General features: G+C 30.0%; 1 protein-coding gene and 1 long non-coding RNA gene across 2 annotated transcripts in view; one reads left to right on the top strand and one right to left on the bottom strand.

Moving 5' to 3' along the window:
• Window positions 1-6,189: 6,189 nt before the first annotated feature.
• Window positions 6,190-9,469, top strand: LOC106682528 (uncharacterized). Its single transcript, XM_014423439.2, has 2 exons — window positions 6,190-6,574; window positions 9,122-9,469. The coding sequence occupies exons 1-2, from the start codon at window positions 6,216-6,218 to the stop codon at window positions 9,381-9,383; spliced, it is 621 nt and encodes a 206-aa protein (XP_014278925.1). The 5' UTR covers window positions 6,190-6,215; the 3' UTR covers window positions 9,384-9,469.
• A 7,626-nt stretch (window positions 9,470-17,095) lies between these two features.
• LOC136795905 (uncharacterized) overlaps window positions 17,096-26,246 on the bottom strand; it is a 67,297-nt gene continuing 58,146 nt past the window's right edge. Inside the window, exons 3-4 of the long non-coding RNA XR_010843620.1 lie at window positions 17,580-17,687; window positions 17,096-17,177 (exon numbers count right to left, since the gene is read on the bottom strand). This is a non-coding gene — a long non-coding RNA (uncharacterized lncRNA). The remainder of the gene's footprint in view (window positions 17,178-17,579; window positions 17,688-26,246) is intronic.

The raw sequence follows: 26,246 nt of genomic DNA on the forward strand, positions 1-26,246 counted from the left end.
ATAAAAGGTAAAATGGTAAGAATAAATAAATACATAAAAAATATAATACACAAATAAAAACATTTAGTTCAGAAATTCAGTGGTATTGATTTCTTTTTATTATTTTATTTCTTAGTCAAATGTATGAGAAAGGGTTTGATATTAAGGGGGACGGGAGGTAATGAAAATTTATAAATATAAATGTCGTTTACTGTATTGGATACATTTTAAGAAGGGACTGAAGAATATAGGACTTACGGATATAGATGGAAAAAATAGTCGAATGTTTACTGTGTGTGTTACTGTCGTCTTGTTTGTAGTTCTCAATCGAGTCTGAGACTGTTAATATTTGTATGCCACCTTTGCGGGAATCCTTGCGGCGTTAGTGCCGGGAATAGTGGGTAAGTGGGTAAGGAATTTGACGTGGCTTCGTGAGATGAAGTATGGTAGCCTAAGTGTTGTATAGGTGAAGCCACTTTGAAGCTGTTTTTCGCTGTTGTGGGAGCTTTTTTAGTACTATATGTGCTACGTACAGAAGAATAAATTATTAATTTGAAGCTGAGAGAAAGTTTAAGAGATGTTAGCTGGCGATTAAGCCTGTAAGCATTTGTTCTAACCAGTTTTAATTTCTTATAGCAGTGACGAGCTTGTGACAGGTGTCTGTCAAGGGTAACATCCAGATACTTTACAGTTCCTACCGGTCTATTTGCTTATCGAGCTACTCTATAGAGGGTAAGGACTTAAGAGAGAAGACATTAGTTCTTCTGAGAGAAGAAAATAATTCAGTCGGTTTTCATGGGATTAACATTAATATTCACCCATTAATATTTCAGTTTCTTGGCGATGTCCGTACAAGCCTTCTTCGCCTACCGTAGTATTGTTGTTAAAAAATCCTTTAATTTTAAATAAGGAAAGAATTATGATTTTCTGAGGGGGAATAGTCCAGGAAAATTATGAAGAACCTTTAATATACTTTAACTACTAAGCCCAAAGCCCCAAAGAAAAACAAGAGGTCGACCGAGAAACTAGGAGGTAAAGGATGAGAGCAATTTTTTAAAGAAAATATAATCTCTATATCATAACATAATCTCTGGACCATAATACATTCTTTATATCAATTTTATATAATCATAGTTGGTGGAAATATGATAGAGTGAATAATACATCCGATTTTTAATATTTATGTGAAATATTGATACACATTATCCGTTAAAATCTGATAAAAAACTGAAATTTGTTCTTGATTTTCGTGGTTCAATTATTAAATTATATGCAGTGAATTGTAACTTTATATCAAACATTAGGTTTAACTGTTATTCAAAATTAGCAATAATATTATCAATACCTGCTAATAATAGTTGAACCCCACAATTTTTCTCATAATAATTTATGAGCAATATGAATTACCTTTGTTTCATAGCCCGAGTTGTTTTCTGAACAACAAGAGTAGGGAACTGTTGATTTAAAAATAAAGTAGAGCTGACGAAGAAATGTACAAGATTAAACTGAGCGCCTTGTACCACCTGACCTTTAGAGAGCAGCTCGTGCCAAGATAAATTTCTTTCAATTTGACTAAACAGTTTCTCTATCGAATTAGTCTTTTTTTTCTTCCTGTCGACTGTCATCTTTTAATCCATTTGCCTCGGGTGCCAGCTTTCTTGTAATGTTTTTACCACGTGGCCGAACTATATCTCTACAAATGGAATCAAGACATTTTTTAATCACATATTTAAAATATATTTTTGATTACCGTAAAAAAAATGTCAAGTATCACTTTATGTATATATGTGAAATTTGTTTAACCTAAGCAGTTATTATCGTTACCAACAATGGAGATATGGAATATTAAAATTACCTTTAACAGGCAGACCCATAGCAAATCAGTATTCCAAGATCAAATAAAATATACATTGTATTTATTCAAAATAAATTGTTTTAGAAACTCCTTTGAGTTTTAAGCTAAAATTCTTTTTATCTTCAAAAAAGAAAAAAAAATTGAAGGGAGAAATACGGGTAAATACCATTAAACTGGCCAACACTAAATGTTCTATTTGAGTAAATTATACCATCATTACATGATCAACAATGGCAAGTAAATCTTCTGGAAGGAGTGAAAATTATAGTAAAAGATGATGATGTTTTGGGCTGTATGTCAAGTCTTCTGGTACTATACCACTGGTGCGTGAAAGACAATTCAAAATAATTGGTCCTGCATTCGAACTTGATTGTATTTTAGCCTAAGTTGTTATTTATGGCCCAATATAAAATAAATTTCATTAGAGAGCCTAGTTTTGGCTTTAAAAAGTAACATAAGGCCTAATTTCTTGATAGAGGAAGTTTCTCTATTTCAAATTCCAAGTTTCAAACTCAAACGGCTCAACGGAAAATTTAAAAATGATTAATCTAATAGGCTACGATTTATCTACTTCCCCATTCTAAAAAAGGAATGAGTGACGATAAGATTAAATCTTCAATTCAGTTGAGATTATTCCTTTATTGGGATATAATAATCAATATATTAACACTTTACCAGTTTGTACTTAGGCAGTTGATGGATTTGTGAAACTCGTGACAAAATCATCATGAAAAGTTGTGGAGCTGTGTCTAGGGATCATAAATAAGAAAAACTCTGCTGTCAAAATTGTCTTTGTACAATTACAACAGGAAAAAAAACTGATTTGTATCAGCTTGAATACCTTTAAATGGAAATAAGCAATGATTCAGAACGTGTTTACGTCATTCCACTGGTATTTGCTCTATTAAGAGAAAAAAACAAAACAGTTCTTTTATTATTTAAAATCAAAACAATTTTTCTCATCAATATTTCAGTTTGAATTTCTTTATTTTTATTTGTAAATTAACTTGTGAAAAAGGCTCGGATTATATGAAACTGGGTGAATCAAGACTTGACTGTTAATATGCATTTTTGTAGATCCTTGAAAATCAGTTAATAAGACAACAAAGTTGTGGCGTCGTTTTGCAACTTGGTGTTTGCATAGTAGTTCTCTGCCAAGAAACGACAGTAGAACAAAGAATTTATTCCACTAATTATTAAAAAACAACACTGTAAAGAGTATAATTTAAGATTATTAAAAATTACTATTAAAGCGTTAATTCCAATGTATTTTACATCGATGCAATACACCTAATTCAAGGTTTATGCCCGAACTGAATAGGGGTGAAATAGAGAAAAGTAAATGTGAGTTTGTTCTGGATTTTCCAAAACGTAACCGTTCTTTCTAGTAGATATTCGATTATTCCTGTTTTGTATTTAGTCTATTTATATTTAATGTTGTAAGTACAACTTCATAAACTCATAATACATAATTCTTGATAGATTTATTTATTGATAGATATTACAATCTGCCACACAGTTGTGGGCAATAGGTTATAGTGATGAATGATCTCATAAATACTAAAATAAAAAAAAAATACATAATTAACAGCATTAAATATAAATAGACCATATAAAAAACCTAAATACAGGATTGAATACCTAAGGACTTTGAAAGAAATACACCAAATAAGGACATTTATGAATTCTAATTGTATATATCTAGTGGTTCTTGTGTATTGTAATTTGAACTTGTCATTCGAAAGGCCATAAGTTGAATTTTATTTATTTTTTTTTCAAATTTCTGCAATTCCATGCGTGATCGGCAGCTTTATTTATGTATATATGTATATTTATCAATTTTGAAGTAAGATGTAGAGATGTAGAAATATAGAGAGAGAAAAGCTTTATTCGTCCATGCTGCCCCAATACATCGGGTTGCTACATTACACAGCATACTAATCAATCCGTGATCAGACATTTTTAAATTATATATATTTACATAATATAATAAAAAAGAAAGAAAACAGTTTTTTTTTCCTTGTACAGTTTCCTTTTACAATCCATTTCAGTCTACATACTAAATACAAATACTTTATTTATAATATAAACACTTTCTTGAGACTGGTTAATTTTATTTAAATAAATAATCCAATTTTTATTCATTTTAGTCTCATTTCAGTCAACACATTTTATTTTTCTTACAAGTCCGACGTTTCGGCCTCGTTTTTTTTCCTCCAACAGTTTCCTTTTACAATCCATTTCAGTCTACATACTAAATACAAATACTTTATTCTATTCTTTATTCTTATCTATAAATTCATTCCTTTATCTTTTCCTTTTCTTGTTCCCTCCGTTTCCCAATTTTTTACCTTATTTGATCGACAAATTCACTCTCTCCAATTCACCCTCTCAGATCCTCTCCAGTGATCCAACAAATTCATCATTAGACAGCAATGTGAAATAAAACCAGAGAAATAATAGTCACAGTAATATTTATATTATATAGATATATTAATATTTCTAAGCCCTTCTTTAAATTAATATCTTTGAAAAGAAGGAACCTCCGTACTGACCTAGGTCCAGGGACCCAGACCCCGCACGTGCGCTGGCTGCTTGAATTAATCAACATTCCCGACGGTACCGCTAGCGTCCCTGCGCAGACATAAATTAGATTATGTTGCGCATTAATACTTAGCGCATTCCAAACTATCTTAAATGGCTACCTTTTATGTGGCACGGCCGCTCGGTACCTTTCTCGGCTCCTTAAAGCTCTGTATAAATTAATTTCCAGTCTAATTCTGGAGAAATTACTTCCCCCTTTGAGGACTGTACCGGGCGGGTTGAGTTATTATAGTGTTCTATAAGGCAACCAGGAGGGCATAACATCCTGAGATCTTCTATTAAAGTCACATTGCGCCCTCTGAGTTTTATAAATATGTTATATATGTTATATATAATGTTACAAATCATATTTTATATTTGTGATTAATTTTAGTTATTAATGATTTGAAATTGGGACTAATATTTGATGAAATAAAGAAATTTACTAAAATTGGCAAGAACACAAAAACGCCGCGTGACTATATTATACCCGCAAAATAAGTGCCGATCATTGGCTATCTATATCTTCTGTAATATAAAGTATAGGGACATGAAATTTTACAGAGATGGGGCAATGAACAAGGTTAAAATGACAAAACTGCAGTCTATACGGAAGTTTAATAATAAAACTTACTTAATTTTAATAAGTTCCACATATTTTAACAAAAATTACTGCTTGCCACTTATTAAAAATATCGTGGGAAATACTTACCTTAACGCGTATGGAGTAGTTATGGCGATTACTGACATATTGTTGTAAATTTTTTAAATCTGTTTTTTTGTATCTTGAACATTTTTGAGAAAGTCAAATCGCCTCCAAATTTTATCACTAATGGTTCATAAATAACATTTCTATAGTTGAAAATGTGAAGTAAACATTTTCTTAAGACACTGGGTAATTTAAAATGTTACAAAAGATACTTAACAATTGGAAGATATACGTGCATGCAAAATTTCAAGTCATTTGGATAAGCTGTTTACGCTGTAGGGCCTTACTTAGTTGTAGGGCCTTAATTGGCGAAAATAACGGCAATCTGAACTGGAAAAATGGAATTACAAACTGTTGTACCTACAATCCGATTGTGAAGAATATTTAGAAACGTTCTAAAATCGCACAGGAGTATATGTTCCAATACCTTATATTTCAGTAGATACAGATAGGGCCGAAAACCTTAAACAACAGAGTCAGTTCATTCCCTTGGTAGTTAGTTATGGCTGAAAAACACTGACCAATTGCCAAAAAAAGTTCTTAAGTCTGTTGAAAACACAATTTTATTAATTACAATATCTTTTTTAACTATTTATCTTCTATATTATCTATTCATCTCCGGCAGAGAAAGTTGAACATCTCTGCTTTAATATTGTAAGCTACACTAGCTGGAAACACAAATAAATGTTAGAAGCAATCAATATAACCTAATAAAACATTCATTCTCAATTTCTTTAACAAAATCACTATTATTTAAATTATTGTAAAAAACCTAAGACATATCAATGAACTTGGAATTAATTCTGAACGTATTGACCCGTGTTATCAAAGTAGGAAAGAAATGGGTTTTAAATGAGCTGATAAGGACGGAAACAATGGATTGGTAAACAAATACCAATTCGAATTAAGCATGATAAATTCACTTGACTAAGACGATATAAATAATTGTTCTCCCGATAAGACACTTGACATTCGAGGAATCTATTGATTTGTTTCAAGTGGTCTTTGTCAGTTTTTCCCCACTTTTAATGGGATTGCTACATTTTTAGAATCGATGATGATAGATAAGAAGGCTCAGTCACTCACAAGATGTCGGCAGTTCTGCTATCGTTGGCCCTTCAAGTGGTAGCTGCTGTAGCCACCAAGGAATGGAGCTACGTCGTCAACGACCTGTTCGATGATTCCCTGGAGCAGATGGCGGCGAGCTTAAAACAGCACAATGACGGATACGTTGAACTCAAGGAGGTTGTTGTTGGAGGTTACACCCTCCAAGGAGCTCGCATCGGCGATCTGACGGCTTTGAGGAGGAACGGCAACATAACACTCTCGTCCGCAGGCAGCCTGGTGACGGTGTCGGGCAGTGTGGAACTGCCCAATATGATCGTACGTGGTGGCAACGTCACTAGTCTTGAGAGCACAATCAATAATCCAACCGTCACATTCAATGGGTAAATATTTATGAATGTAATTCCCAATTCTCAAAATCCACTTATCAATATCTGCTTTAGCCGATTGATCTATTTATTTCAAAATGTATTAGAAATAAAATTCATTTCAATTAACAGTACAAACTTGAAAGTATATTACATATCTAAAACCTTAAGTTAAAACCAGGGGAAGAGGGTTTGAGAGTTAGGTTGTATGATATAGGAACAATATTCATCCAGGTCATGAATCTTTGCATCCATATCAATCCTCAGATTACTTAGAATTTGTCTAGTTATTTATGGGGATAAATTGTGTAAAGCATCACATTGAAGAACCGCAAGATGAAAACATTTTAAACATTAAAAATTATTCTCATAACCAATCCAAAATTCCGTCCACAGATTCTCTAGAATTAGTTTTAATATTTACTCTTTATACAGCGAGACAACGTTGAATATTATTCGAAAAGAAGATGAAAACCGATCGGGTTTAGATGATTTTACAAACATAGGTACAAAATTTAATTCATCTCTTCTAATGCCGGTTGTTTTCCAAATAAACGTATACCTACGGATAACCAACCTTGTCTAAGCATGGTGGGGAGTTATCAGTGATGAGACAGCCAAGGTAGACGCATTAACTCTCTTGGATACAAACGGCCCAACCAATCACGATTGAAGGAGAAGTGGGAGTCTCGCATTTTCCAATTGGAAACAGAAAGTTCTGAGGGTAGCTTTGTGTCCGTGGGAAGGAGAGTGACCCTTTCAGTGGAGTCTTTGACCATCTGAAGTGTTCCCCAAGAGAAGACGGAAAACGTTGTGGCCTGAAACTCCATGTAAGTACACCGAATCCAGTTGTGAAAATTGAAATCATTACCATTCTTCATGAAGAGGGCAATTTATAGGTCATACGGTTTAAAACTGACGCATTCTTAACATGAATGTTTTGGACTCGATTGGCTCTGAAACGGATAGGTGTGTTAAAATTACATATTGAAAATTCGCTCAGGTTACAATTATCTCCTAATCTAGGTGGCAGGAGAGTAAAAAATCGTATAATGTTTATTTGTGCGAGGCTTAGCAGTGATAGCATATTACCTTGATTTTTTATAAAGTTTTGAAGTGCTCAATTGGGAAAGAAGGTGGGAGGCAGTGGCTAATGCTAATCTGCCCAGAACTCTGGCCTTGAGAAAATAGTTAGGGTTCTTAATATATTGTATAATATAAGTTCTCTTGTTTGTAAATACTAGTTTATGTGAATAACAGTCAAATTATTAAAATCATTTCAATCGGTATAAACATAACAAATTGCTTGGAATAAAAATGTTCCTCACCATCACGAGTTGCTGCCCAATTGAAAACGAATTATATCCTTATTAATTTAATTATTAGTATGTACTTCAAAAATTCAGGCGAGAAACACTAAGGATAAAATTGATATTGTTTAATTATAAAAAGTATAAGTATTAATTAAAATAAATAAACTTTTCGAGAGGTAAAAACAATCATAGTCAAGCAGTAATAGTTTCGAAAGATAGAAATCAGAACGTTACCTTGGATTATTAATGTAAAATATAAATATAAAACTTACTTTCATTAATAACTTTAATATTATTATCTATAGATCATATTTTTACTATTTTATTGTTTACCTGCTACCTAGCCTATTTAGTTATGCTTAATTTAGGGTAGTTATGCTACAGGTCACAAACCTATTTTGATCTAAACAGAGGTTAAAAATCAAACCACCACGGTCGGAATTGAGCTTACGCTTTAATTCACTCTCTACAGTCTACTACTCACATCTAATCTTTTCAATTTCGTTACTATCTAGGAAATAATTTTTTTTTCTTTACAGATTTGCCTATAAACGGTTTCCATTGTGTGCGAGTATACTAATATCATATTGCTTTATTGTGGCTCTTAATTCTATGTTATTCTAATATTAATACATTCTACATGTTTATTTACATGAAGAGTTGAGATCAGGGATACCCTACCATAAAATATAATAATAAGTATTATATAAAATTTATATATAAATATAATGTTCATTTGTTACTTTATTATTCATTAGTTTCGTTCTAAGAAAGTCCTTAGTTATTGAACCCCTGAATTTAACTAGTATAAAACCAGTAATGATCATTTTTTTCAAATAATGTATATGAGACGATATGATAGGTAATCGGATTACCTAAGGGAAGAAAAAAATCACTTATATTAGACAATACGCAGATAAAGTGAATTTTCGAAAACATTTATATATATATAACTGATTTACTGTTTTTATTGAAAATGTTTGTTATAGAATTTTCAGCCCAGAGATAATATACATATTTTATTTTATACAAGATAGGCCTGGAGGGGCCTTACATGGTTGATATAACCATTATATTATATATATATATCCCAGAGATAAAAAGTATAATATGTACATAAAGGTTTAATTTTAAATAATAAATATATAACATAACAGTGTAGAGTCAGCTTGTAGCTTATGTTTGTTTCAAGACAAATTACTCTTCTTTTAGCCAAATAATTAGCTGAATTTGTAAATTTTTGTTCCAGATTTGACGGCTTCTCTATATCCTTTTGGTTCATAATTCAAAACAAAAAATGTGAAAACGGTTACCCCATTGAAAGGAGCTATTGGACCAGAGGGACAGTCCTCCTCACCTCAGATACGGAGCAGTTCAAAAACGTAGACATTTCCAAGTTCATCCAACTTTACGAGCATGACATCTCCGAACCTATTGAAAGTGCTCTCAGTGGAGCATTCTCTGACTTCTTTGGCTTTTGCGACGTTGTGAAACAAATCCATGCCAGTTAATCTCACTAAGGATCTTTTTCTACAAATATTTCCAGTGTAAATATTATGAATAAAGTATGTAAATAAAAAAAAAGTGATTTAATTCATTTCACTTCAACCAATTCTGTCATTATGCACATCATTCAAGTATAATAAGAGAAAGAAAGAATGTGAAAGAATAATAAACCAAATACAGAAAAAAGTTAGTCAATATCAAAACTTATTCATCATCTAAATCTAACTTAAAATTTTAACATAAGCGAAAAGTACTAAAAAAAAACTAAGAAAAAGAATTGAATAAATAGGATGAAGAATAAAAAAAAGACAAAAAATAAAATTTTATGATTAATGAACAACTTAAATTCTGAAGTTGTAAATGGAAATGTGTATAATTAAAACTGAAATTAAAAACTCAGTACAAAATTCTTTTTTTAGGCTTCTATTGGATTATATATAACCTGCTAGAAATACGTTAATTATTTTTAATTCCGTATAATGAAAATCGACGTTTCCTTCGGTCTTGGTCTAGATTTGGTTCTTGATTTTAGAATTACCAAAAAATATGAGGTGGAATGAGTTTAATTTATTTTTAACATAACAACATCATTGCATACCTCAAAAGCAACAGAAATGTTCAGACAGACTATGATTTCTCTATCCCATCCCATACAGATGAATCGTTAAATGCCAATATTGTATCGTCTAAGCTATGATTATTTTGTGAGGATATTTATCCTTCACGAAGAAGAGTCTTTATATTTCATAAGTAATTGGGGCAAATAGACCATCCATGCATGTTTTAATCAGATGCAAGAAATTAGGTAGCTCCATTCCATTCAACAGTTTCAGACAATAGAAAATTGTCTGCTAACATTCAGGAGATAATGATCTTAGAATCAAATATTAGAAGAACCCATTAATCGTATCCCAAAATCTCCAATCCCATATCATAGTTCTCGGAGAATGGTGTCGTAATTGGAGGATTAAGATAAATTTCAACAAATCCCATCAAATCATCTTTACCATTCGTCGTAAACCTACTGACTGCCCTACAGTTTCATTTAATGATGTTACTCTTACCCCTGTCGAACAGATCCGCTACCTTGGACTACATTTGGACAAACGAATAACCTGGAATACTCACACAAGACTGAAAAGACAGGAAACTGCACGTCGATTTCGACTATTACAGCACTTACTAGACAAACGTTCTAAACTTCCAACACATTACAAAAGACTGATCTACATGACTGTGATAAGGCCAATCTGGACATATGGAGTTGAGCTTTGGGGCTCCACTAAACGTTCGATTTCCTCTCGTATTCAATCCTTACAATCCAAAATCCTTTGTAAAATCCTCAACTTTGTCACAAATAAAATCATACATAAAGACCTTAATGTTCCCTATGTAACCGATCTAGCCCGAACTAGATATCACTCCTTTCATTATTAACTCTCTAACCACTCAAACCCCCTAGTTTCTAATCTTGCATCCTCTTCCATTCCTGACAATCCTCCGAGGCGCCTGAAAAGTAGATGGCCACGTGACCAGCTAATGTAAAATGTCATTAGAGTGCTACCAATGGGTAGTTTCTCTACACGCCTGTAACACTCCAATTTAACTTAGATCAGATTTACTAAATTTATTATAATGTACAGTTGTAAATAGCAATAAATAAATATTTTAAAAAAATATATATTAGAAGAAGACTGAGAGATTCTTACTTTAAGAATACAGAATAGGGATTCGAAGAGAACACCATTCTAGAAATGAGAAGGAATGGAATAAATGATTAGAAGGAAGGTGCCCTGAACGGTCCAGACTGGACTCTTTTACGGTCACAGACCATCATTCAGAGTTCGAACTTTGGCAGACTGATATATTTTATCTAGATTTAGGATGCACTTAACATATTTTATGTTATTTCACAGAAACGTCACACAGACGGCCAAATGGTCAATCCAGCGTTACAAAAAAACGATTTTATATTTTTTTTTTGCATTGTTTCTGCGATCTAACAAAGGGATTTTTGTGAGATGTGGTTGCAGTATACCCAGGATGACCACAGAAAGGTATTATGTAATCCTGTGAAGGTTAGGTTAAACCGTAATTCGTTTGTAGAGACCATCAACTTAACATTGTTAAAACCTAAAGGCTAGTCAAAAAATTGTAGACAATGGAAAACCTGTTCACGAAAAAAAAATTAATTTTAATTTAAATAAGGGTGAGAAAAAGACCACTTTGAATTTTTGATCATTATAGAAGAGGAACCTTCCAACTTTGCCTGGTACTGGAAGCCCTGAGAAGCCGTTTCAAGAGTACCGCGAAAGGATGGAAAAAATAATACAACTCTCAAAGTTATTTAGCTGTGTATAAGTCAAATTAGCTGCAGAATGTTCGATTTTTTCGTTTATAGTAATTGAAGTGAAAATAATTTTACAGAAGTCCCCAACCTACAAATTTTTATACAAATGCTAATAAATGAAGATTAATGAAATTACAGTAGAGATATCGTTGAAAGAAATTGTAGATCATACACATATCGAATATGCATCATACATATTGGAACATTTGATATTTCCAGATTAATTTGATGTTTCCAGGACAAGAATATTGAAGTAGAGCATGAACTATTATTATCCATGGTAGATGGAAAAGTGTGCTACACTTTGAACAAAACTAAAAATCTTTATTTTATGCGCGCATAAATGTTATTTATAATTAATTTTTTTTTTTAAAAAAGAGTTACTGAATAAAACAGATGAAGTAGTAAGTATGTTGAAATGTGCGCCAAAAAAACAACAAAAAAAAATGATATGTGATATGTGGTACGTTATAAACCCAAGAAAAAAAACATTCAACTGGAGTTAATTCGATCAGTAGTTGCTCCCAGAAATAAATTTGTATTAGATTTATAATAAGCAATTTAAGAGGGTTCGTTTGTTGGTGAATTTCATTTATTTAGTGTCTTGAAACTAAAACTGGTTTGAGACTTAATGCCTGGCACCTTAATTTCGACCAATAATAAAATCATACTAGCTTGGCCATTTGGTCCACTGTGCGTCGGTGACTAATAAATAATTTTACTGCTATTTTTGTGCCTTTCTCGACCACCATACGGGCCATCTTCCAGCAATTTATAAATTTTTATCATAACATAATCTTTTTTTCTTTATATTAAAATTAAATTTAGTATCATTAAATAATTTCATGATCCTGAATACAAATTTCTATAATTTTGAGCTCTTTTTGGTTGAAATAAAATGTTCATTTATTCATGATAAATAAAATATAAAAATAAAATAATATTTTAAAATAGTTAGTTTTTAGATGTATCACAAATTAATAACTGTACATAAGTTTTTCTAAAATAGTTAAATAGTCAGTTCTATAAATGTTAAAAATATATCTTAAGGTATCATGCAAAGTAAACTAAGCAATACTCATCTTGTTCGTGCACCATAAAATTAATTTTACATTCATAATATCATAACTTATATTTTCTACCTTATAATAAAAGGAACAAAAAAGAAATTTTATTTTTTAAACTATCTCGCTAGTAAAATTCCTATTTAAATAAATGATATATATGTTCTAATAAAACTGGAGACATAAACAAAAATTTCAGTATCACAAATAATTAAGAGAAAAATGTTTGCAGAAATAAAAATCTACATCCTTTAAAAACCTTAAAAGACCAAAACTTACAACGAGAGGCTTAATTTCAACTGCATGTTTTTAAATTCTTACCATTTGTATGCTGGAAAAAGTGCTCGCGTGATGGAAACCGTAAAGATAAAATCATAAGATAATAATAAAAAAAAATTATATAGGTATGTTATTTGAATAAAATGGATCTAGTTCCTACAAACATTAATGACTCTGTATCAAATGTTGAAAAAAAAAATAAAAAGGAAACAGAAAAAAAAATATCTCTGACAAACACATAGGGAGAACCTGCTTGACCTGATCTGGTCGCGGACGTTTAACGAACTCATACTCCAGACACAAGTCTATTCTTGAATTTCTTGCTCATAAATTTCTACTCTTGTGGAATACATGTAAACACAGGGAGTAATTAACGAGGTATTCTGCTTCTTTCACTCTGCTTTAGGAGCAAGTGGACGTTCTCTCTGGAAGTTCTAACACTTACCACTTGCCCATTATCGACTGTTTAATATTCAAATTTACTTATTTATGGCTTATATTATAATATAGCTTCCAAGTGAACTTTAAGCGTCTCAATATTTAAAATATTACCTAGATAATAAGTTGTAATTTACGAGTATCGTTAAAAAAAAACTGCGTCGAAGTGAGGGTTTTTATTTTCTATTTTTCTTACCGGTCTGAGCAGTATATTTTTTTATTTATGACCGGCTCAATGATGCGAAATATTTTATGCTGTGTAGATGCAAGTATTCTGATGATGAAATAACGCTTTTAAATTGATAATATTTTTCTTATCGTTATCTGAAACGTTGCAGACTAAATTAGGAGAAACAGTGGCTCAATTGACACCCAGATACTCACATTATTTTTTTAAATTCATTTATTCTTACCACAATTTGTTATATGAGGTTTTATTATGAAACATTGCAGATTATACCATACATTCCACGTTTTTTTAATTTAAACTGCCTAAATGTATCATAATCGGAGGTAAGAACAAATAATCGTGAAAGCAGAATAATAACGTAATTATTCTCTATATTTAATAAAATTTATGATTAAATGCATTTTGTTACTGTTACAAAAAATAAATAAATAAATAACTAGAGTTGTTTACTGTAGTATATCCTATTTTATTTAATAAAGTGAAGTCCAGCCCGAACCCGATATCATTCCTTCCATTATAAACTCCCTAACCACCCAAACCCACTAGTTTCTAACCTTGTGACCTTATATTGTAAAATGTTTTTAGAGTTCTACTACTGGGTAGTTTCTCTACATGCTGTATCATATCATTATTATTATGTCATTATGATCAAATTTACTTGTTGTATATTTTATACAATTGTAAATATCAATAAATAAAAAAAATAAATAAAAAAAATAATAAAGTGAAGTAAAATAATCTGTCATTAATAAATTTCTTTAATTTTACATATTTTATATGTAACTATGTTTCTGGCCCATTAACGCATCATCAAGCATACTGCGATTCAAAAACAACATATTTCACTTATACAAACAACAAAAAAATAACTCAAAGGCTTAAATACGAATTAATTATTATTATTAACTACGATTTAATTTTTGACACAAAATCATTTCTTCTTATTCAGCCCACCATGTAAAAATTACAATAATATATATTACTGTCCAGAAATGATAAAACCCCCATTGTCATGTTTAACAAAGGGAGAGTTTTTTTTATTACAATCTATAATAAATGGAAGATTATTAGAACTACCTTATTAAAAAAATTATCTCATCCAGTTAAATGAACCTAAATTATTTGTATTTTATAATTATAAATGGCTTAGTGAAGATTTGATGCCCGTACCGATATGTACCTACATACCTCCACCCACCTACTCACGTAAAAAACCCAAATCCACACGGATTAGTCATTAAGCTTAACTAGATCTTCCCAACTACTATCAGTCCAAAGAAATCCTAATTTCGTAGGTAAAAGGCAACTTAAACTAAATAAATTGGCCACACTCGCTACGCTGCAATTTTTTTTTGTAAAAATTAATAAAAATGTTTTATATGATTCGGAGGACATTTAAAAATATTTATCCCAATTTGTGATTAAATAGAGCAGAGGTAATAAAAAAAAATTATGATATTGAGAACTCTCTAGTTTAAAAAAAAAAATGTTACGTATAAACACCATATTAAAAATAATGTTAATCGTCCAGATTTATTTTAAGTAGCAGACTATGGAAAAAAAGATGTTAGGATAAAGATAATTATAATAACATGTAATTTGGGAACGGAATAATGTAAATATAACACTAACCAAATGAGCTGTTCTAGCAGAAATGCATAATTATTGGTTGTTATCTTCATCAAGAGTGGAACAACCTGTTATTAGTAGTATTTGATCAAATAATTTTATCACAAATGATTGTTTAATAATACGTAATTTTGCTGTTTATTTTTTATTGGACTCTAGGGGCCGGAATCGTACAATGGAACTGGCCTCATATATGGAAGTTAATAATTAATTTAAAATCCTGTATTTAATTTATTTATAGATTTTAAAAAATCATAATTGAGAGTATTTTTCTTTTTAAAAACGTCATTTATTTCTTATTGCTAAGATGGAATTTCAAATGAAGGATTAGATGACGTTGCAGTTTAATATTTATACTTTATTTTAAATTCTCTTTAAACAATCAATTTGATTTTTAAAATCAATTCATCTTCAGGATATAAAAAATAAATAAATAGAGTATTCTAAACAATTACGGTAACTTTGCGACGATGTGATTATCATTTTGAATGAGACATACTGTTTTATCAAACAGAAATAAGTTATTTTTAATTTTTATCTCAAAATCTTATTCAAAATAAACTGCAAATTCAAGCACTCACTCTTCCGGGCCAGGGCACAGCATTTCTGGCAACCCAAGTAGTATGTTTTGCGTTAAAACATGAAATATCATGTAGTTGGCAAGTCATGTGGGATGAAAGTCTGCCATGCAGATTAAAGACAATTAAAAAAAGTAACACATAACCAGCGTCGTTCGTCCAGCGAGCCTGTCTTGACGGTCGAGGTAACAACTTTGAACAATATTTAATATGAATGTTAATGCTTATATTTCATTAATAACGTAGTCGGGACATATAATAATATATTTATTATAACCTAAATAATTCATAAAAATGTCTGAGTCATAATTTTTGGTTTACCAACTCAACAAATACCGGGTTCACAGAAAAAATAGAAATCAGATAAACTCTTTTAACTTGACAACTAAGCAGTTCTCATTGACTAACCCTCTTAACGAAATTAAATGAAATTAAATTTCCTATTAAACTCATACATTATATTTCATTTTTGGCCTAACGTATCTCAGTTACACTCTGAATCGAGGTTACTTTTCGGTTATTATCGAAAATGCGAAAACAAAATCATAAAAAATTGACTAAAAACTTGTTTTTAACCCTCGGTTTGGCCTAGATGAAAAATTCTAAAACTTGTAAGTTAGTTTCAGGTATATGAAGTTACAATTTTGCCTTCCTTAGAAATTTAGAAAGGCGTTATTTCCTTTTTCGAGAAAAAATGTGTTTTTTCTTCCTTAGTTTAATATAAAATATTAATCTTCAAGAAATTGTTATTTTTTCAGTATCAAGTGAAAAGCTAAAAGTGTTATACTCATTTTTGTCTATTAACTTGTGTAGCCGATAACTGGCGCGGTGGCAAACCTAAAATTCGAATTCAGTATACCAATATGCACATAAAATCGTTATGAAAAAACAATTTTTTTTTTTAAACCCTTCGTTGAATGGTGTAATATAAATCAAAAAAACAACCTTTACCCGTAAGGATAAGATGTAAATGATTATTTTATGGTTGGTCTACCCTGGAAGCATATGTAATATCATTGTTCAAATCCTTAAATGTCCCACTAATTATTGGTCATATTAGTACAAAAGGATGCAATATATATGAAAATGATGTATTGCTATATATTTTTTCCAGCAATTCTGAATGAAAGTAATAACCAATTTTTAAAAAATATTACAAGTTTATGCTTTTTCACTTCAAGAAATTCACCTGTAACTTCAATTTCATTATTTGACCGCTTTTACATTAGTACATCAATGTACCTTGCCAGAAGTCTGTCCATCTCAGGGGCCTATTGAAAAAAAATAAATAAATAGTGACAAAGTTTTTTTTTTTATATTTAATTATAGCCAATTTTATGTTTTAATATTAATATGCCTTTAACATACCTTTAAATCTTATTTTGTTTTCTTTGGTCATTTACAGTTTAATTTATATTTGGAAATTTCTCATTTATTATATAAAAACTGTATCCAAAAATATATTTATAATTAACAAAACTCACTACGTATATCACTAGATTTTTTAAAATTAAAAATGCTATGATTAATACAGTGTCGTTCAATATGAAGGCATCACTTTTACATTAATCAAATATATTGTGATTAATGATTCAAGAACCACTGAAAATTCAATGATTCCTTATCAATTTTAAATGAGTATATATAAATAATAAATAATTTTACCAATTTACCAAATTTTACCACAGGTTCCCATGTTGCAATAGTTTCACATTTCAACAGAATAGTAGCCATGAATCTGGACCCTTGCCCCCGTTCAGTGTGTTGTTGAGTGTACAAGTCTAGAATTAGAAGATAATTCTTTGTGGTCCGAAAATTAAGGAAAAAATTACCCTTAAAATAATTAAATTAATATAATAAAAATAAATAAATATTAGTACTAATATAAATAAAAGAAAATGCACAATGGTACTATTATTATAACATAAGTATGCATATACATCAATATTCATATACAATTTATAATGTGGGTACAGTATCGATTAGATCGAATATTTTAATTCGATCTAAGCCTCAACTAATAAAGACTAAACGGAACGTGAAAGGAACATTTGCATATGTTAATAATCAGTTGCTCTCTTGAAAATATCTATCCAATATAAAACCACTTCTGATATCAGTTTACATTTTAATATCACTATTAGATAAGCTCTCTCGTTTACTTATTTTAATAAGAAATGGGTTGAATTAAATGTTTTTCCTCTAGACGATGGACCAATTATCTTTTATTGATTCGTCATATTAATTCTGCCGCTTAATGCAAGAATAGCCAATTACTTAATTTCCCTCAGGGAAAGATTTAAAACCATTAGGATACTGTTGATGTTACTAAAAAAAAGTTTGCATTCGTTTCGAGAATGCCAATTTAATTTTTTTCAAGTGCCAAGTCGATTGGTCGATCCTACATTTGTAAAATAAAATTGCCCATGGTCGTTTCTTATAAAGGTAATTATGAAATGCTAAATTAATTTAATTATAAAATCATGAAACAAACCTGTCCCAATTTTATAACAGATCGTTGTTAATAATGATTTTTAAAAAACGAAAACTGGGTTATTAAGTAATTATAAAAATTGTAGGGAAGTAATATGACATAGGCAAGCGTTCGATTGGCCAACTACCAATTTCCACTCTATTCAATAATACATTTAAATTGTATGTGAACATAAAAATTATAGGAGTGCATGGCTTTATTCCCCAAGTGATTATAATATAAGTGGACCGGAATAGGTTCACAAAGACGATGAAATAATAGCTAATTATATATACATATATAATTTTATATATATACACGTGTACAATTTCCAACGTTAATCATTACAATGGTTTTCATATTATTTTTCTTCCTAACGTTCATCATAGACAAATAATTTTTTTTAGACCCCGAATTTTTCAATAATAGAAGAATAATTATAACAATTCCTCTATTCCTTTACTAGTTTACTTAATAATAATTAAATACCTAATTAAAAGTTTAAAATAAAAACCAATACATGGTTATAGACCGCTGTACGATATAGTATGATGAAATGCTCTATTCTTGTGACGACCATTTCACTCTAGTATTCTCCTGTATTAGTTACAATATTGATTTATACTCGCATTGTTGTACCAAATCTAAATGAAGCTGCATTATTATTTTATATTATCTAAGTATATGTTTATATTTAGTAAATACCGTAATCTTACATAAAACTTACAAAAAGCTTGTTAAACTTTCATAAACAAACTGTAATATTATATAAAACTTTAAATTAGCCAAATTGAAAAATAATAATTAAAACCTTAAAACCAAAACTCCGCATAGCTACGGTTATTTGGTGAATTTTGTTGGCTTGTTGGACGGACCCCTAGGTTAACAATTTTGATATTATATTAGGATATCCTATATTTTTGATAAACCGTATGATATATTGATGTTATATTATTAATTATTTTTATTCTTAATTATTGATTTTACAAATTGGAAAGTAGCCCTGTCAAAATAAAAAATATAAATACATAAATATATATTATGTAAATTAAAATTTTTATATCTTTTAAAAATTCGCTGTTAAATGTATCATATTCATCTTAAGAAATACTTACAGTAAACCTCTAACTTAATAAAACTGGTATATACCTATTTCCAAAATAATCATTGGTTTTGAACTGATATAACATTGTTTTAATTGATCATTTTTTAATTTTCTTTTTGTGCTTACTTTTTTATTTTTTCTTATGACAAATGGACGCTAATAGTGACCTGGTAAGAAAATGTAATGAAATTAGTGAATCTTTTAGCAATGACTAAAATATAAATATATCATATTACGGAAATTGTAAACTTGACGTACCACTATAAATAATTTTCTAATAAGTTCTGTTGCGGTACTCCAAAAATGACAGTTAAATTAATAAATCAATATTGAGTAATTTAATTCTTACTCGCTATGATCATAACCAACAAAATAAAATAAGAAGTTTATAAATTAATATAAGATGTGGATCAGTAAAAACGCTGAACTATGAAAATTTATTTAATATTTTATCTTAACATTATTGCGCACATTCACTCCCACAGTGCAAAGCATATCCAGTCCCTTTCACACCATAACAGTTATGATATTTGATAAATTGATATATGTTTTAAAATGTGAAACGGGACCGAATCATAATTGATTCCGGGATTTCGTGTCCCCTTTCCTTTCGTGTCAAGGGGACATTTCTAATTAATTATATATATAAAGGGAGAATGTTAAATTTGTTTTTTCTTTCTCTTCTGAGTGCGCGAGCGTCGAGAATATATACTCCGAATTTATCACCCCACTGGTTTTATTATAGGCGGAAATTATTAAAAGCACGATATTTATTATGTTCTATTCAAAGTACAAATCGACTGGAAAAATGAAAAAAAGTCTTCGTTGTCCTGAGAACAGTAGGATAAATGTGTACGACTAATGTGCTCTGAGACAAATGCTCTCAGCTTCAACGACATATTGCGATTGGTTTTTTGGAAAATATTTCATCGAAAGAACAAAGCAGACGGTGAAATAAAAAACAAAAATAAATTATTATAATGAAAAATAAAAAGTGTGATGGCCTATCAAGAAAAAGTAAAACCGAAAAGACATATATTGTAGTGGTGGATACCATTAACCACCCAGCACTGGAACTGCCGGTAGCACTACAGGGTGTCTCCCCTTGCGCCTTCTCAACATTACAAAGTGGATCAAATGAAGACTAGAGGACATTTCTTGGGTAATTAATAAATCAGTAATCAAGAAGTAATAACAAATATATTATCATACTCAATTTTTCATTCAGGTGTCATTTACAAGTTACCACTCTATTTTAACCATAGAGTGTTGTCAAGTTTTCATTCCGTAGGACCACCACAGAAATTAAAGTCACTAGCCAGTCAAAGTTGGTGGTTAGACCCACGGGTACGAACGGCCCAATGTGTCACAACAGTCAATTACAGCTACAAATAAGGAAAAAATTGGATATATATAATTCTAGAAAATAATTAAAACCAATATCTTATGAATGATTGAAGAAATTTATTTATGTAATGAAAACAAAACTATTTATTCAATAATTGATGGAATATAGATATTGGAGTACAAATTACACAGATCCACATCAAAAGTCACCTGATTATTCAGTTGCTTCTTATTGATTCTTATGATCATATGATAAATCAGACAGGTTCAATGACAAACATCTTGATTGGTGGTTAATTTTGAATTTTAAGTATCTCTTATTAATGAAAATAGAAATAAAAATTCGATTTTTGAAGTTGGTACGGTCTACTTTAAAAAACTTTATGATAACCTGAAATAATTTAATGTTTCTAAAAACTTAAGAGAATAATATTGTTGGTGCACTAACCCAAACTTTTTTCAAGTACTCAACTCTCAACAAGGACTCATTCAAGATTCTCTTAAACGAATTAAAAAACCTGAAGGTGCACCTATGCATGGGCGTTGGCAGAGGGGAACAAGGGTGGAACAGCGGCATACCCTTAACCCCCGTCACTCCCACGCCTATTTTTGTGAGTGCCACCAAGCTTGAAAAACTGCCGGATAGGGCCAGGGACTCGAACTCGCAATTTGTGGGTTGGTAAACAGGCACATTATGACGCTGCTACAGACACCCCCTCGTCATATACTTATCTTTAATAATAATGGGAGAAACGAATAAAAAAGAACCTTTTTTAGATTCCATTCATCCTATTATAACTTACAGTTTACAGTTTAGTTAACTCATTATGTTTGTTGAAAATAAATGATAAAAAAAAAGCCACTCTCGTTGTACATTGGTTAATACTTTTACAAGTAATCCCAGAAGACTGATGCTCTCATAGCAGAGCTCTTCATCAACTCTTATATTTTTGTATTTATAGTATGTATTTTATATATTGATGTACAATAATTGGGTTTAGGATCGATTTTCACGTTTCATTTTTAATAATTTATTACAATTATTGGTAACAAAAATTTAAGAAGTAGTGGGAACATCATTCACAAAACATTTATTCGATTGAGTTATCTACTGATGTATATACATAAAATACTTTTACTGACAAGGGGAGCCTATGGGTATGGAAGTACTAATTTTAAGTATAGTTTTATTGGTGGCATTAGATTAAACATTTTTCGATTCATATAGAATGTACTCGCAAACACACTCTAAAAGCCGAGAAAAAATATTTTATATCATTTTGGCAAGTTTGATATTATTTTATGCTTTGGCTATATGCAGTTAAAATGTTCCTATATTACAGTTCAAACTAGATCTCCTTTTTGTATCTTACTGCATCTTTGAAAATTAAATAAATTTTATTTAGTATGGTTGAGTAAGAGGTTTGTACATTATACAACCAGTTATTTTTTAATAACTATATGGTGATATGACGAGTATAAAAATAATTAACATATAATTAGCAAATATATATATTGATAGAAAACTGAGATTTAGGATTAATGTAGCGTCAAACTAGAATCAGGAAACAATGAAATGAAAATATTACACTGGTCACAACAGTTCCAACAGCAATGACCTTTGGGAAAGAAATGTATTTACTTATTTTTTCAAAATTATTTCAGTCATTTGATTATTTTGTAAAATTTCCTATGTTTTACTTTTTTATCAAATTAAATGCATAAAATTCGTTCTTATTAAAAATTTGTATTACATAAAAAAGTTAGTCATATTTTAATAATACAAGAACTATAAATATATTCTATAATGGTTGGTGTGGAGATGCGCCGTCTTCATGCGGGTAAGTGTCTGACATACTTTAGGTGTTAATAATAATTTATGACTCATTTAACATATTTTAATGCAATTATAAGTTTATGTTGCAAACCTTTTTTTTTATAGCCTGAAGAATTTTTATTAGTATTTTTTCAGTCTTAAATTTTTTTTAACTGTTGTGATTGCAAAAATTGATTTATATGGTGGACCTATAAAATATGTGTATGTCTATATAATCCATACTGGCACAAATCAGTATCTCAAAATAAAATAATATGTTACAACCAAAAAACATTAGGCATAAATGCTGCTTAGCATTATATTATTTAAAAATAATTAGAAATTATATTTTTATTCATTTTATTTTAAATGATTTAATAGATACATAGGAATTGTTTTTTCGAACAAATTCAGAACATTAATTTTATAATTAAAATACACTTGAATAAAAATTAAAAATTAATGTTGTATTGAAGAACTCAAAGTATCATGAACTATTATTCTCAGAAGTATGGCTCATCTTTTATTGGACTCAACACCGGCAAAATTATAAAATCAATAAAAAAATTGGTCATTATATCATTAGTCATTTACGGATTTATGTATGCAAAATAATACTTTTACTATTGTGTGACATGAGATTATGGCACTGATGATGCAACTTATCATAATAATGTGGTGAACAGGAACAATTTTTCACTGGAACACCCATTCCGTATTAATTTATGATTTTTAATTCTAGACTGGAAGGTGTTGCGTGAATTCTTGGACCTGCTGATTTTTAATTGCATTAAAATATGTTAATTAAGTAATAAATTACGTTATTAACATCGAAAGTAGGTCAGACACATATTCGCATTAAGACGACTCATCTCCACATTTATCATTTCGTAATAAATTTATAATTCTTGTATTATTAAATTGTGACTTGCCATATAACATAAATTATTGCGTTGTTTAAAACACAAAAATAATTCCCAATTATTGCTTGGGTGTATCAAGAACATGTCTTTATGCAGACATGCACATTTCTACAATTAATAGACAAATTCATATAGTTATATTTATTTAATATGTCGTCAAATACAATAAAATTAAATGGATTGTTTTTAAACTTGTTTGACTAATTTCCTATAAAATAAAATCCCTTTACAATAACAATAAGGAAAATTACCGCATAAACTAGTATTTTATTTATTTATCTTTTGATAGACTACGGTTTGTCTTTAAAATTCACTCTAGCGTAATAATAGTTTGGAGACACTTAGTTATTTTAAATGCAATATATCGTCTTAATTTTAAATAATTTTGAAAATTATGAAAAATACTATGCACAGAATATAATTAAAGATTTTTATAAGTTCAATATGATGGTCGTGCAAAAATATGTTACTACAGTCATACTACAAACTAAATATTTTTTTCAATATGGACGTACTGAGTAATGCTCTGTGGGGTTTTACTATATCATGGACTCCTCTCGTATCAAATCTATACAATCCAAAAGCCTCCCTAAAATCCTTAATGATCCTTACTTTGTCACAAATAAAATCATCTACTATAATCTCAATATTATGTATACTGCCGATTCGGCCAAAACCAGATATCAATTGGAGTTAAGTGGATGAACGGACTATGTAGTATTTTTTTAATCTTTAGTGTGGGTAAAGGGTAGCTACCTATCTAGCTAGTGTCAGGTACTCAAATCCAATTAATGACAGAGATGTTTAGATGTATAAAGGGTTATAAACACTTCAAAACATAACAAGCTCCAACAAATAAAAATTGAACTTTGTTTTCTTAATATTTACTATTTTTAACAAAACCCCTTCATCCATTAACCCGAATTCTTCCATTATAAACTCCCCAATTACCAAAAACCACTTGTTTCTAGCCTTGCCTCTTGTTAAATACCTGATAATCATCCTCGACCCCTGAAAAGAAGATAGCCACGAGACCTTCTACTCAAGAAATGTGATTGGAGTTCAACCAATGGCTAGTTTCTCCAAAACTGCATGCCATTGTAACACAGCCATCACATTTATTGGTTTTATATTTATCTTATACAGTTTGAAATTTCAATAAATAATAAAGTTCTTTTTCCATGTTTCAGTAAAATTAAAATCAAATAGTAAAATTTATAAAAATATGATAAAAAATAAAACTATACGACACGTTTCATAATAAAACTACAGCCATTCTAGACATCGAATTCGACTTTTTAAATGTTTTGTTAATCTATCTAATAGTAACAATATAGTGAATAGAAAATGAATTCAATATCAAATGTGACCGCTCGTATTTTCACGAAATTGAGTGGTAGGTGTGGCCATTGAAACATTATTTATTAGGTATACATTATTTTACATAGTTCATTCACCATCACAATTCTCTACTTTAATTTATATCTTTGTAATTAAACCATACAAGGATAGTAATTGTATCGGTCCCTGTATCTCCATTCAAATTTCATTAGATCGTTAACAGATCGTAAATAGTTGTCGGCCGTGAATTCGTTAGGTCCACCTTTTATACTCACAACGGTACTAATTCGGGTCATCATAAGTTTGTCTAACGGCAGTCGTAATTTTATGAAAGCAATCAACACCTTTTCGGGAATTTAATTCATTTGAATCCCACAATGGCGTAGTGTATATTTTTTTCTGTTTTATTATATCTATCCTTAGATTTATTTTTCCGATCCTAACAGTGATAAGATAGTCGTAACTAATCATTATGTACAAAAAAAGTAATAAAATTAAAATAAATCTTGTTCAAATAGTTAATCACTAAACTATATATCATACACACACACACAAACACTTATCCGATAGGCTGATTACATTAACCAACTAAAATATATACTCAATAAAGTAACCTAATAGTATATTGTATAAGAACATGACCTCTGTAAGGCCTTGGGTGACAATGTTGGATGTATCAGCATTATGTTTATTAAAAACACCCCATTCATTCCTCTAGCATGAATTTTTTTATTTTATAAATTTATATTTTATTTCATTAAATAAAGCAGGAAGTCCAATGAGACCTCAGTCCGATCCAGATTTCAAAAATAACAAAGTTTGGTGGGTAACAGAGCAGTTCTGATGATAAGTTATATTTGTATACCGCATCGTCTATAAAGCCATATTTTATAATATCATTATATCATAGCATCGCCCTCATCAATTCCTCAAATTTGAATCTGAATTAGGAATATTAATGAAGGATCTCAGCAATTTCAGGTAGTATTTTACTACGGATTACATAACAGCATCTATATCATTGAGGTAATTACAGAAATATTTATATAGTGTATAAGATAATTTAGACATTAGTTCAAATATATGTATATGTGATTACTACAATTTAAATGCTTGCCCGCATGTGAGGATACTCATCTCCATCAAACCATCACATCAATTAGAAAAAAAAATGCAGCAGAAGTATTTAAAGCAACATTTTAAAATTGCAAAATGACATAAGAGGTATGAACTAATAACCTGTTTAGTCTTTATAATCTCACCTCGCGTTTCTTTTTTTAATACTTATAAATTCTATATGCTTTTACTCATATACTTCAACATTTCACTACATAT

This window comes from Halyomorpha halys, unplaced genomic scaffold (assembly GCF_000696795.3).
Source record: "Halyomorpha halys isolate HHAL.00 unplaced genomic scaffold, Hhal_1.1 Scaffold421.1, whole genome shotgun sequence".
NCBI classification, from domain to species: domain Eukaryota; kingdom Metazoa; phylum Arthropoda; class Insecta; order Hemiptera; family Pentatomidae; genus Halyomorpha; species Halyomorpha halys.